General features: G+C 35.1%; 1 protein-coding gene across 1 annotated transcript; it reads left to right on the forward strand.

The window, feature by feature from the left end:
• Positions 1 to 9,829: 9,829 nt before the first annotated feature.
• On the forward strand, positions 9,830 to 11,620 carry LOC131857976 (uncharacterized; the record flags this gene model as incomplete). The annotated part of the gene is made up of 1 exon (XM_059210802.1): positions 9,830 to 11,620. A coding segment is annotated over one exon (1,791 nt), but the record flags the coding sequence as incomplete, so codon positions are not given.
• Between the last annotated feature and the right edge of the window lie 3,429 nt (positions 11,621 to 15,049).

Here is a 15,049-nt window from a genome sequence, read left to right on the forward strand (position 1 = left end):
TGAGCTTCGCTTGGTTTTGAGAATAGTTTAATATTCTCTACTTAATAGGGCCAACCACGTGAAGGTGGAAGCTCATTTGGCCCCTCTCCCCCCCCCCTAACATCACTCTAAATTCCCTGTTAACATCTTATAACATTCATTCATTCATTCTTTCTACCATTAATAAAATATAGCATTCATTCATTAATATCGCATAACGTTCATTAACACATAACATTGATTAACATTAATTAACACACAACATTCATCAATATTAATTAACAAATATCATCCATAACCATTAATTAGCACATAATTACATTCACTAACACATAAAAATCAGTCATTATCAAATAAGTTAGATTACAATCATTTCTTTCTTTGTTTTTTCTTTGAAGCTATGAAAAGACTAAGTGGAACATCAGTTTCTTCATCATTTCCCCCCTCTGTAGATGTTTCACCAACTGCTCGTGATCTCGATGTATGCCTAGTCCTATACTGAGGATGAGACCACTGAAGTGAAGGGGGGTCCTCTGCAATAACAAAGAAATGGGTTAAATTCAAAAAAAAAAAAATTATTGTTACAAGTATTTCATTAATTTAGAGAACATAATTGTTGTGCTCTTTACCTGATGGGGCCACATCATTTTGTGTAGGAGTTGAAATACTAAAGGTTGCATTAATGTTGAACACCAATTGCAATTATATTTGTTTAAAGCAATAACAATGGTCTTCTTTACCTGAGTGGGGAACATCACGTTCTTGATGTTGTGTACCCAGATCATGCTCCACTTGCTCACCACCGACTACATGCTCTAAATATTAACAAAAAAGGTTACATTAATTACTACTCTAATTACAAATTAAGATGTTTAATTGTATTAATAGCTAGATAAATAAATTTGAATAGAAAATGAATACCTCCACTACTGGGATGCACATCCGGACATTCATGTGCAGGTGGTATTTCACGATTAGCAGGCTGCATTCCAATGACATACACATTGTTATCATTGCTTGCTTATTTAAAACAAATATAGTCACTTTATGTTGGAACTCAACATCAATTAGATTATTGGTAAAGTATTCAATTTGAAACAACTTCCATTTAGCATATTTACCCGTGTGACGGATGCACTCGAATGTTGTGTATGCCCTCTCAATTCTCGTAGCCGATCAACCACGGTTGAATAGCCTTGTTGGTAGGCAATTCTCTTGTCATTTTCTATGGGTGCTCTATTGAATTCAGAGCCCTGTATTTTTGCTTGGTACCGTGAATTTTGCTTGCATTGTTTGATAAAAAAAAATGTTTGCAATTTATTAATATTTTGATGCAATATTTCATTTACATGAGATACTTACAATTCATGTAGCAAGTTTCATGTAACCACCATAGCCGAGTTTGTGTTGCCCGTGCTTTTCTTACCTTGCCTTGGTTACCTTTGACGTGTCACTCAGTCTATAAAAAGTTTGAAATATGTTAGATTATATAAATAAAGAGAGTAATTAATTAGTACATAATTACATTCTTAATAGTATCTCGTACCTTCTTCTAGCATCTAGTGGTGTATTTCCTTTTTTCCTTTCAATTCTCTCCTTGGCATCCAAAATTAGGTCCTTCCACTCCCTCTCTAGAATCATGGGGGGATGCTCGTACTTTAGGTTCCTCTCCAAATGGGTCCTGTATTGGTCCCTCACATACTTTAGATATGTGCCAGCTTTTTCAAGGAGCTTGGTTTTGTCAAAGGTGTCATTTCCAAACCACTCAACCATTTGGTTTGTCAATTCATCTTTTAACCTTTTTTCTTGGTCATTCCACCTTTTAAAGAAAAAACAAACCTATTAGATTCAGAAATGAACTGAAGCTACATTTATTACACTTCAAGAAATGGATCAAAGGAAAACTATTCTAGCAATGATATGAAATCAAAAGTGGATTAGGGTTAGTTCACATATGATGTACCACCTTTTATGAATGGTGGGCCCAAATATCTACAATGCAATATCATTAAGATGTTTGTAGAAAATATCATTGCCTGCAAAAAATTCATGGGATCATTAGTCCAAAACGAGTGATCATAAAGTAAATTACAATTAGAGTATATATAATAATAATTTTAAAGTACCTGGAACCTTTTGTATCTTTAAGGGAATCATTTCTTCGTCGCTCACCACCAATGTGGCCTGCAACATTCGCGTACTAGCAATACGAGAAGATACAGGAAATAATGGTATGTTATCAGCAGTAGTCACCTCTGGCACATCCTCATGTGCATCTCCTCCTACAAAAAATGAATCAACTATGAAATGACATTAGAATTCAAGAAAGAACGCTTGAAGGGAAATAAACACATGACAGAAGATAGAGAAAAAGAGGGATCTACCAACAGTGGGCGGGCCAATATGACGTGCACTAGAGGATGTTTGCATGCTACATGTTGCCGACATTGCAGTCGACAATATAGGTGAGGGTAACCTCTAATGAGGCAGCGGCGGAATTTTCACAGTAACATTGACAACACCTAAAGAATAATACATTAAATATATCAAACATTAAATATATGGAAAGTGCAAGAATTGTAAACAAGGATGAACCTTTATTTTGAAAATTGACAGTATCAAGTATGATGTGTTTTGGGTACTCAGAGTGATAATCCAAGCAAGTGATAATACAAGAAAATCGTCATCACTTGAAGATCCTGCAACACCCTGATCATGGGAATGACTTTGATGAGGGCAGATAAATTGCTGTAAAAACAATATGTACATATTTTAGTTAATGACATAAAAGAGAATAAAATATAAACCATTATTGAACTTTTGTTATAATTAAAGCTTTCATTACTGCTTACTTGCAAGTTTTCTGTTGTCCAAAACAATAATTCCAGCCTCTCTCGTTTCTCATCAGTAATAGGATGCACGACTGCTAAAGAAACAATCTCTTTTCTAATTTTTCTAAGGGGAATTTGAAAGAATTTCATAAGGTGTGTGGGATCTTCAGGGTCATCATCTCTTAACCCTAATGATTCCACATCCCTAGAAAGGTGCTTAGGTACTGCAACTCCCTTTCCCTTTCCCCGAACATCCGTCTGTGTCAAGAATATCATTAACAATTACAAAATTAGTATAAATCACTAAAAAAAAGAACATAATAATGTAACAGTTTGCTTCTATCTAATTTGTACAATTACAATGAGGTTTACCTACTCGGTAGAAGTGTCGCAAGCTACATCCCTGTCTGCGATATGTGATGGATCCATGTTGGCCTGTGACAAAGAAAAAATATAAAAGACGTTAGCAAAATTAAATCAATAGACTTAGCAAAAAAACTTCATAATAAAATGGTATATTGGATTCATTAATTGGAGGTTGGTTAATTTAAATGATATATAGTACATACCACCCCCATGATATTAACTTTGTTTGTATCTGTATGATTCAACTGTAATCGATTAGAAGCTCCTCGCCTACACTTATTGATTTTATCACACATACAAATACACGATTTCCCTCGCGCACCTCAAATATGCAATTGGGTTGTTTATTAGTTGACCCAGGTCACGTACTATTTATAAAACCTGCAATATTCCCTGTTGCTTTTGGTCGACCATCAATGTATATAGCCACTCATTTACTTTGATCATTGTCTTTCTTTTGTATATAATTTTCTAACAGTGCATACCTACGCATACTTTTTTTATATTTAACAATCTGCATCCAATGATTGTAATTGTAACAAGGTCCAACAAACTCCATCAATTCAGCAACTCTATTGTAACAGACCTTTATACTATCCATGGAAAATAAGCCTAAACCATGTAATGACGAAGGTGTTATGCGATATATCCTATCGTTAACACAAAAATCAGTGTTTATTGGAGGAAGTTCCTTGGGCACCCATTTTTTCTGTAGATGTCTGTACCTCAGTGGCACCTAAATGTTGCCTTTGGTCTCATCATCATAAGAACATGACCCCTCTTGAGCAAGGAAAAATTTCATGCGTTTATTGAATTTTCTTCTAATCTTTTGACCTCTTGTTGATCTCCCTATTGTAGACATATTACATGTGTCACTTTCATTTTCTATTCCTGCATTTTCCTCACTTGACGAAGATAGATATGACAAATACCTATTTGGGGGTACCCGCACTCCATGAAATGAGAGAGTTAATTGGTAATGAGAGAGAAATTTTGCAAATGAGGGTAATGTTGATGAAGAAGTCAACCCTAAAGTTGATTTTGGGATGAAGATTGGAATAAGTCCAACTGGGGCCTCAAGTGTTGATAACTGTATTAGATTTGCTGCTAATGTCAAGGTTTGAAAAACTGAGGAAGTTTGTTTTCCAAGTAATTTTTAAAAAATAAACTGTCTCTATAGGGTGTATTGACTAGTTATACATGTCCATCCATGAGACTGTGCAGGATCCTCGTCAAAGGGGTTCAGGGTCCTATACAATGTAAATTCAATTATCTTATGTTAGCTAAAAATTACATAGTACACAACATGAACAACATGAACTTTGTAGACAAAAAGAGTATTAAATAATAAAAAGATGTCATCAAAATCATTGTAAATTTTTTAATTCCTTACCTTTACTTTATGTAGACTATGCAGGATCCTTAACTAAATGGTTGACGATGTCTATAGTCAATGACCTGTTCCCACCAAGGGTGACAACATCACACATGGACTATACCTAAAATCAACACCATCAATTGAGAATCATAAGCATTACTACATTTGTAAGTTGATAAACAAATAATACATACGTATCATAAGCATCAGAAGCATCACATGATGTGTTATCATATATGTAATTGATCATCACAATTAGCATCACAAATCATGTGTCATCATAAACATGTAATCCATCACATATGTATCATAAATCACCATCCATCACATAGGTAATAAACAATCCAATTTCCATAAATAAACACAGTTTAAAAAATGTCACATAAATAGTCACTCTCCCTATCTCCATCTCCATATTAAAAGGTGCATCATGAATTAATTATGTAATGGAATTAGAATTCAAAACATAATGAATTAATTATGTAAAAAAATTCTATCAAGAAGTCAATTATTAAATAGATAATATACTAATCGCATACCTCATACATTTCATTCTTCATCATCATGAACATCAAGGTCATCATCACCATCATCATCATCATCATCATCATCATCATCATCATCATCATCACCATCACCACCATCACTGTCGATCGTGATCATCATCCACTTCATCTTCTACTTCTTCGGTATCTTCTTCTTCCATCACATTATACTTTATCGGCCTTCCTCTTGGATCATGTCTAACAACAAATGACCAACCTGGTTTATGTGGAACCTCTGAGTAAAATACATGCTCACATTGGCTTGGAAGAACATAGGGCTCATCCCCAACTGGTTCAAATGACCTTGTATTTAGCATTATAAAACCATTATCATGTTCAATAACGGTTCTATCAGGATCATTTTTATTCAATCGTAGCCTGTACCATTTGACGACGAACAAAACTAATTTGAAGGAATTAAAGTCACACTCAAGTATATCATCCAAAATGCCATAGTATCGATTTTGAAACTATTGAGGATGTATGCCATTTCTCAATGAAATATTTGTCACCTCAAAGATTGCAGTGATGCCAAAATCACAAGTTTTCTTCGTGTCATCCAACTTTTTTATGCGAAATTTATGACCATTGCAGCACATAGCGTTGTGGTGTTTGACCTGCGATATGCCAAACATGTAAAATTTATTGCATTGTGAGTTGATAAACATATGGGTGATTAATAAATTTATACGTACCTGTTTATCTCTTAAACCATATGCTAAATCAATTTCCCTTTGCATAACATTGGAATCTCCATTACGATGTGCTTCTTTAACCAATGAAGCCACACCTTCCCATGTTAACGTGCATCCAGAATGTTGACAACGTTCAATCCATACCGTCATCCAATCAAGATTGTTTGCAATATACAAATGTAGTGCATCCCACTCTCGACCAACTATACAAAAAATAAATAGACGTCTTACAATAGATTTATTTTGAAGATTAAGAATTAATTAACTACAATAACATCTTATAATTACTTCTCACTTTCCTCAATCTACCTTTCCCTGTCAAGTACTCCCCTTCGAATTTGTTAATGGTGTTGGGATCCCAAATGTGATCCACATGGATCTTTGCTGCAAACTTAGGAAGATATTCAGAAATGTACACCATAGTCTGGTATACCATATATCCCTCCACCATAGAACCCTCAGGATGTGCTCTTTGTTGAACCAAAGCCTTCAAAAATTTCAAGTGCCTCTCAACCATCCACATTGACCTAGTGTGTACAGGTCCACACAATTCAATCTCCTCAACTTGGTGTATGAGGTAGTGTTCTTGTGCATTGAAAAAAGCTGGAGGTAGACACTTTTGCATTTCACACATTAAATGAGGAATTTTTCTCTTCCAATATTTTATATCATCTTTATGGATTTCTTTACATGACGACCACCTACAAGGTATTCAAGACGCAAAAAAATATATTACATAACAAGTAAAACAAATCGCAAATATAATATCTATACAATGAACTGAACAAATCTCACTACTTACATATATATTTTCCAAGATCATATATGACTTGCTTGACATTATTGTCTACGTCGTCTAGGAGAGATAGAGGTAGAACGTACTGCAACAATTATAAAATTATCTTTTTCATTTTTTTGTAACATAATACAATGAAAAGTAAACGTGCGTGAAATACTTATACTAAAAACACAAGAACATGAATTACCTTAATGAAGGTATACCAATCATGCATTTTCATCCCTGGCCCAAATTCACTTTTCTTTTATATGAGATTGTTTATGTTTGCAGTAAATCCTGTGGGAAATCGAATTTTTCGTATGACTTCTTTTATAGCATTGCTTTGCTGGTCCGTTAATAACCAAGGAAGCTCACTTATATTAATCTGGTCTCCATGGCTATTTGATTGAATGAAATTTATCATTGCATGATTGGAATCCTAAATGTCACTACATATTTTGACAATTTTTTCTTTGTCATGCCTTCCATCCAATATTTTCCATACTGTCTTTATTATATTCTTTCCAATATGCATACTATCAAACAAATGAACAATTTGTAACTGCTTGTAGTAGGGCAACCTACTAAATTATCGGGGATAACTTTTTAGTCCCTTAGGAAGATGGTCATTTATGCCTTCACAACCTTCATGATCATCAATCACATCATCAGTAAAGAAAACAAAATAGAAAAGATGTTTTATGACAAATCAATAGATGGAATGACATTACCTTGACAATTAATTCTATTATATTCCAACTTCCACAGGTGAGGTGTCATTCTTCGTGGCTTTGATGTATTCTCTTCTTTCCCATTGAAAAGATGTTTTTCAATATTTCGATACTTATGATTTTTGTGGAGAAAGTGCCTATACTCATCAAACACCTACTTTCCTAAACTTTTTGAATGACGAGATTTCATCTTTGGACCACAAACAGGACATGCAAATTTTCCCTTTGTTTGAAGACCTACAAGATAATGTATAATTGGATTAAATATGAGGATTTTTTGAATTATAATGTTCATGCACAACTTAAACACTATAACATACCACAAAAATGTGTTATCCCCGGCGCATCGTGTATTGTCCATAGAAGCATTGCATGGAATTGAAATTCTCTTTGTCCTATTGGTCTAGAGACGTCATACATAGTGACACCATTCCATAACTCCAGGAACTCGTCGATAAGAGGCTCGATATATACATTCATATCTTTAACTTGGTACTTACCTAATCGAATGAACAAAAACATTACATAATTATTATGACCATTTTACTACAATATTTATAATTAAATTTAGACGACTATATTTAAATGATAAAATACCTGGAACAATCATTGCTAACATTATGTGCTCCCTCTTTATTGATATCCATGGAGGAATGTTATTGTTGATAACAAAAAAAGGCCACACTGAGTAAACCGATCTCATCTCTCCAAATGGATTTCCACCGTCCGCTGCCAATGAAAGTCTGAGATTACGAGGTTCTTCTTTAAAGTGTGGCCACTTTTCCTCTATGTCCATAAATGTTGAACCATCCACAGGCATTCAAATAATATCATCTCGACTTCTATTGCGTGCATGGTAATCCATAAATTGTGCCAAGCTAGTGCACTTGAATAATCGTTGCATACATGGAATAATGGGAATATAGCGAAGAACCTTGCGAGGAACCCTTTTTGTTATTTGATCTGTCTGATATCTACTGACATGGCATTCAAGGCATTCAGTTCAAAATTCATGTTGTTTGTGATATATAATATGATCATTGGGACAAGCATCTATTGCTTGATACTCTATTCCAATATCTTTCATAATGGTAGATAATTCTCGGTATGAGCGAGGTAGAATATTTGATGGTGGTAACAAAAACTCACCTATCAATCTACAGCAAAAAAATATAATTTGTTAATATAAAGAATATTAATGGTACAACATGATTCACAGTTTATTATGACATATATGATATACCTGAACATACGTGACATTGTTATGTTGGATAAACCATTCATAACCTTCAAGTTCACCAACAACAATACAACAGAGAGAAGAGTTGCCTACGAACCTTCGTAAAGGGCCTCAGATGCCTTCTCAAGTAGAGGGACATCATGAACAACATCAAGGTCATCTTCATCATCATGATCAGCTGTGTGAGTACTAAATGAGTCATGGATCAATGTATTTGTACCATCATCTTCAATTGTGTTTTCTGGCTCATGATCGTCATCTTCCATGGGATCATTATCTTCAACTTCGATATTCACACCTCCATGTTCATCCACTTCGAAAACCATATTCTCAGGGTTGTGTTGATCCATACCATGTGATATGGGGTGCTTGACCTATATAAAATTGATAAACATAAATAAACCTTGATCATGATCTCATCATCACGTGATTTATTATGTATATAAATTATTAAAATGATATAATGAAAAACTTACCAATGGATGATAATCATGTCCACCTTCAATGTGACCATGCAGCCTACAATGTTTCTTTGTTGTTTTGATTAGAAGTCTTCTAGTCTTTAACCCCTTACAAATTTTGCATGGACAATAACATTTTCCATCACCTTTTCTTTTCAAGTTAGACCACAATCTAGCAGTTGTCTCCTTATTTTGTTGTTCGTTGATATTGTCTGACATGGTCTTTCTTCACAGGGAAGAAAATTGGGCTATAGAACTAGTTATATAGAAGTTGAAATGTTAGTTATGAAATCATGTTTCAGTATAATATACCAAATCAATTTACTTGAAAATAGAAATTATCATCATTGAACCAAAACCATCTAACTCTTCTTTTTCATCTCAAAACATATCTAATGGCTTTGTGGTATGGAATCCTTACATAAAATATTAAGTTGACTGATGTCTAATTGAGGTAATCCATGAGTGTGTAATGTGAATTCAATATCCTAAACATTGGAGAGACCTTATCTGACTTGTAATGCATGGATTTTTAGGATTGTCCTTTGAGAAAACAGGATTAAAGTATGGAAGCAGGATCTGCCAGCTCCTGAGGGAATCTTGATGAAAAATAACTGTAAAATATTTGGGTGAGCTTATATGCAAAAACTCATGCTTCCTGATGGGTTTATGTACATAATTAAGCATGAATTAAGTGGTAAAGGGGCTTCTGGAAACAAGAGGGACAAAGAGGCAGTGGAAGTGAAAACTTCTGTTGTTGTGTGTGCTCCATCTCAGAATGGGAATGGCGAAGGTGCTATAAGAGGAGTTGAGAAGGGTGTTGGAAGAAGTGGGGGTGTTTACATTCCCCCATTTAAGCTAGCTCAAATGATGAAAGATGTGGAAGAAAAGAGCAGTGTGGAATACCAGCACATGACATGGGATGCCCTTCAGAAGAGTATCAATGGGTTAGTAAACAAGGTAAATGCATCTAACATCAAGAATATCATTCCAGAGTTGTTTGCAGAGAATCTCATTCGTGGGAGGGGTCTATTTTGTAGGTCTTGTATGAAATCCCAAATGGCATCCCCTGGATTTACAGATGTTTTTGCTGTGTTGGTTGCTGTGGTAAATACAAAATTTCCTAAAGTTGGCAATCTACTTTTGCGAAGAATTATTTTGCAGCTTAAGAGGGCATACAAATGCAATGACAAGCACATGTTGATAGCAGCAGCCAAATTCATAGCTCATTTAGTGAATCAACAAGTTGCACATGAGATCATTGCCTTGGAACTTCTCACCCTTTTACTAGAGAACCCCACAGATGACAGTGTAGAAGTTGTTGTTGGGTTCATGAAAGAATGTGGTTCTTTGTTGCAAGACCTTTCACCCAAAGGTCTCTATGGGATTTTTGAAAGATTTAAAGGTGTTCTCCATGAGGGGGAAATTGACAAACGAGTACAATTTTTAATTGAAGGCCTTTTTGCAATTCACAAAGCTAAGTTCGAGGATCATCCAGTTGTGCATCCAAAATTGGACCTTGTAGAGCAAGAAGATCAGTTAACACATGAAGTTTTCCTAGAAGATGAACTTGATCAAGAAGCTGGTTTGGATGTTTTCAAGCCAGATCATGATTTCTTAGAGAATGAGGCAACCTATGAAAAACTGAAGAAAGATATCCTTGGAGATGCTTCTTCAGATGAAGCAGAAGGGGAGAATGATTCAGGTGATGATTCAGATGATGATGATGATGATGAAGAGGAAGGTGAGGAAGCACTGAGAATACAAGATGAGACAGAGACAAACTTGGTGAATTTAAGAGGTACAATTTATTTGACAATCATGTCAAGTGTTGATTTTGAGGAAGCTGGTCATAAGCTACTAAAGATCAAGCTTGAACCTGGTCAACAGATGGAATTATGCATCATGTTGTTAGAATGCTGTAGTGAAGAGAGAACATACCTTCGTTATTATGGTCTTCTTGGGCAAAGATTTTGTATGATCAATAAAATTTATCAGGAATTTTTTGATAAGTGTTTTGTACAACAGTATTCTATGATGCACAAACTGGAAACAAATAAACTACGTAATGTTGCAAAGTTTTTTGCGCACTTACTTGGCACAGATGCTCTTCCATGGCATTGTCTTGCTTATATACGTTTGACAGAGGATGATACTACTTCCTCTTCCCGTATTTTTATAAAGATTCTCTACCAGGAGCTGGCAAAGCAGCTTGGTATATTGTTGCTTAATGAAAGGTTGAACGATCCAACAATGCAGGAGTCTTTTGATTCAATTTTTCCAAAGGACAATCCCAAAAATTCACAGTTTGCTATCAATTTATTTACTTCTATTGGTCTTGGTGGTATCACTGAGAGTTTACGTGAGTATTTGAAGAATATGCCAAGGCTTATAATGCAGCAGCAAAAGTCTATTCCTGAGTCAGATGAATCTACCTCTAATGACAATTCTTCTAGTTCATCTGGTTCGTCAAATCCTGATACATCATACTCAGATTCTAAGAGTGAAACTGACAGTGAGAGTAGTAAGGAGACACCAAGAAAGAAAAATAATTCAAAGCATGACAATGAGTATGAAAAAACAAGAAGAAAGAAAAGGGCGAGGGCATCTGACTCAGAGGATGAAAGTGACAGTGAAAAAATCAGAAGGAAAAAGAAAAGGAATTAAAAATCTTTCTAGTCAGTTATTCAAGGCTCCAGTAGACACCGTTTTCCTAGACTGTGACAAACAAAAGAATCACTCCCAAGTGCTTTGGTTTTATAACAGATGATTACAAGATGCTACAATGTTGTCTTATGTATTTTAATAGCCACGGGTTTTAGAGTTCTGTACTTGACACGTAATGGATAATATTAGAAAAAATAAAATAAAATTTAGAAACAACTTAAATGACCATTAATAACACAAAGAGAAAGATATTATTCTAATAGATAAATAGTGTTAGGAGGAGAAAATATTGAACGCCAAGTGCCGATTGTGATAATACTAGATCAATGAATCCTGTTATTTATTGAGTATTTCTTGTTTTCCATGTTGTGTGATGTACCATAAGCAAACTAGAAATCTAAATTCAATAAGATGCTTTGTGCTTAGATATTACTTTGAAAATGTCTTTTGTATCTCCCCATGGATTTGGGTATATGCTACCGCCTGGGTTTTGTCTCTTTACTCTCTCCTTGATGTCAAATGCTATCCATGAGCATACATATGATGTACCCAATGTATGAAGACCTTGAGTAATCAGACAAAGCTTATATTTCTCATCAATAAAACTATAATGCCTATTCCTTCTATAGGACAATCTAGGACACTTACAGGGGATTTGCAAGAGAGAAAAATAGACCTAAATATTATGGCTTAATAATGATCAATAGGTAAACAGATAAGAAACTCTCAATATCAAAATGACTTTCTCAATTCTCTTTACTAGAAATGGATAGATTTGCTAGTAATGGCTTTATGACTGTATGTCAACTTTAGACTCAATCCAAGAAGAGCTAGAAGTAATATGCGATATCTAGATTTATGATCTCTATAATATAACAATCCCATAATTATGTTTCCACGCATCTATACCACAACACAAACATCGTGCTAGTGTTTAGCCATAGCAATTGATATCCTAATTATAGAATGTGAAATATGCACATAACTATGAATAAAGATTAAGAAAAACAAAGAAAGATGCTTATTGCAAACATAAATGACTAATGGACAAGAATTGAATTCATTGTAGATAGTTTTGAATATCAAATTCACTTATTTGTGTGTATTTAGTAACTCATGTACTTGTGGCCAACCATTTATCTCTTTCATATATTAAACATTTATTAATAACATTAAATGGCTGAGTAATTATGTTTTAGTTGAAATTGAAAATAAAATATTTTATTTCAGGATAGCTCACACTATTCCCTATCATATTTTAGACTCTCGGTTTTGTTAGTAGTGGTTTGATGTCTTTGGAGCTGATCATTGCATTTCTTTAGTTACGTTTGCTAGTGTACTCCCAGCCTGTGCCAAAATGGGAGCTTTGGAATAGGGTATGGACATCCATCAAAGCATAAAAGATAGAGGAATTTTGTCAGATGTAGTTGCAACTGCTCTGTTAGACATGTATGCAAAGTGTGGAAGCATAGACAAGGCACGGGAACTGTTTGACGGATTGCCTCAAAGAAATGTGGTTTCTTGGACTGCAATGATTGCTGGATATGCACAAAATGGATTTGTTGAGAAGGCTTTAGAAACTTTCAAGCAAATGCAATCGGCAGGTGTAAAGCCAAATTCCACGACCATTGCTACTATCCTCCCTGCCTGTGCCAAAATGGGAGATTTGGAACAGGGTATGGACATTCATCGAAGCATAAAGGATAGAGGAATTTTGTCAAATGTTGTAGTTGCAACTGCCCTGGTAGACATGTATGCAAAATGTGGAAGCATAGACAAGGCATGTGAACTATTTGATAGAATGCCTGAAAGAAATGTTGTCTCATGGACTACAATGATTGCTGGCTATGCACAAAATGGATTTGTTGAAAAGGCTTTAGACACTTTCAAGCAAATGAAATTGGCAGGCATAAAGCCAAATTCCACAACCTTTGCCAGCATCCTCCCTGCCTATGCAAAAATGGGAGCTTTGGAACAGGGTATGGACATCCATCAAAGCATAACGGATAGAGGAATTTTGTTAGGTGTTGTACTTGCAAATGCCCTGCTTGACATGTATGCAAAATGTGGAAACATGGACAAGGCTCGTGAATTGTTTGATACGATGCCGCAAAGAGATGTGATCTCATGTGAACAATCAACACGCGCGTATATGGGAGGAAGGGATTGTTGCGACAAAATTGAATGCTACGAGGAGTGGATTCCTACAGGGTATGCAAATTGGTCAATCTCGTATTCATAGAGATTGGATAATCAATATGAATACGAGATTGACCAATTTGCATTAAAAACTAGGGCAATTAACCACCGCGTCTCATTTCCTAACATCTTTTGCATAAAAAAGGAATCTCTTGAATGGTATATTTTTTGCAACATGAAATTAAGGTGAAGAATCTACCTCCTGCATGGGATTGCAAGCAATGCCACAAATGCCTTCGACGTGGGTTTGATGTTGTTGGGGGTTGAAGTTGCCACGGACGCCTACACGAGATTGCAATGCACAAATGAATTGCCCTCTTCTTTTTTTTTAAGTAATGGCCGTTGTCGTCTGAATTACGACGAACTCGAGCACTTTTTTGAAAAAAAGAAAATTTTCATTGCTAATGCCTTCTTCGTCAAACCAAATGGCAAATTGTCGTCGGAATTACGATGAATTCGGGCATTTTTTCAAAAAAAATCAAATTTGGCCACAATATACCTTCTCTGTCGGAAACCTCAGTCGAAAATCTAGTCCAAATGTATTAGTGATTTCACATTACTATTGTGAAAATACAAGAAAATGTGAAATCCTTTGGTGTATCATTGATTGTAGGTGGACAAACCAACTCCACCAAACGATACATGCCTTCGCCTACTTCTTGAACCTGAAGTTCTTCTTCTCCAATTCATTTAGGGTTGATGAGGAGGTCATGACAGGTGTTATTGCATCCATTGATAAGATGACACTTGATGCTGAGTTGAGAGACAAGGTTTTTGATGAGTTGGAGGTGAGATTTGACATTTGTAATTGCTCTATCTTTATTTATGAATTTGGAAATGTTCATTGTTCAAGATCTACAAGATTGCAGAGAGGAGACTCTTCTCATCACAACTAGCAATTGATAGGAGAGGAAAACAACAACCAGGTAAAAAATTAATCTAGTTCAATACTGCAAGAAAAAAACTACAAACTTGATTGTTACATTTTTTTCTCAATTCTAATATTTCTAAATGTTTTTTGTAGATTTATGGTGGGAAATTATGGTGCTGGCATGCCTAATCTTGAAAGGATAGTTGTTCGTGTTTTGTCTTAGTCATGCAGTGCTTCTGGGTGTGAACAAAATTGGAGTGTATTTGAGAGCATTCACACAAAGAAGAGAAATAGATTGACACAAAAGT

Source organism: Cryptomeria japonica, chromosome 8 (assembly GCF_030272615.1).
Source record: "Cryptomeria japonica chromosome 8, Sugi_1.0, whole genome shotgun sequence".
In the NCBI taxonomy this organism is placed as follows: Eukaryota; Viridiplantae; Streptophyta; class Pinopsida; order Cupressales; family Cupressaceae; genus Cryptomeria; species Cryptomeria japonica.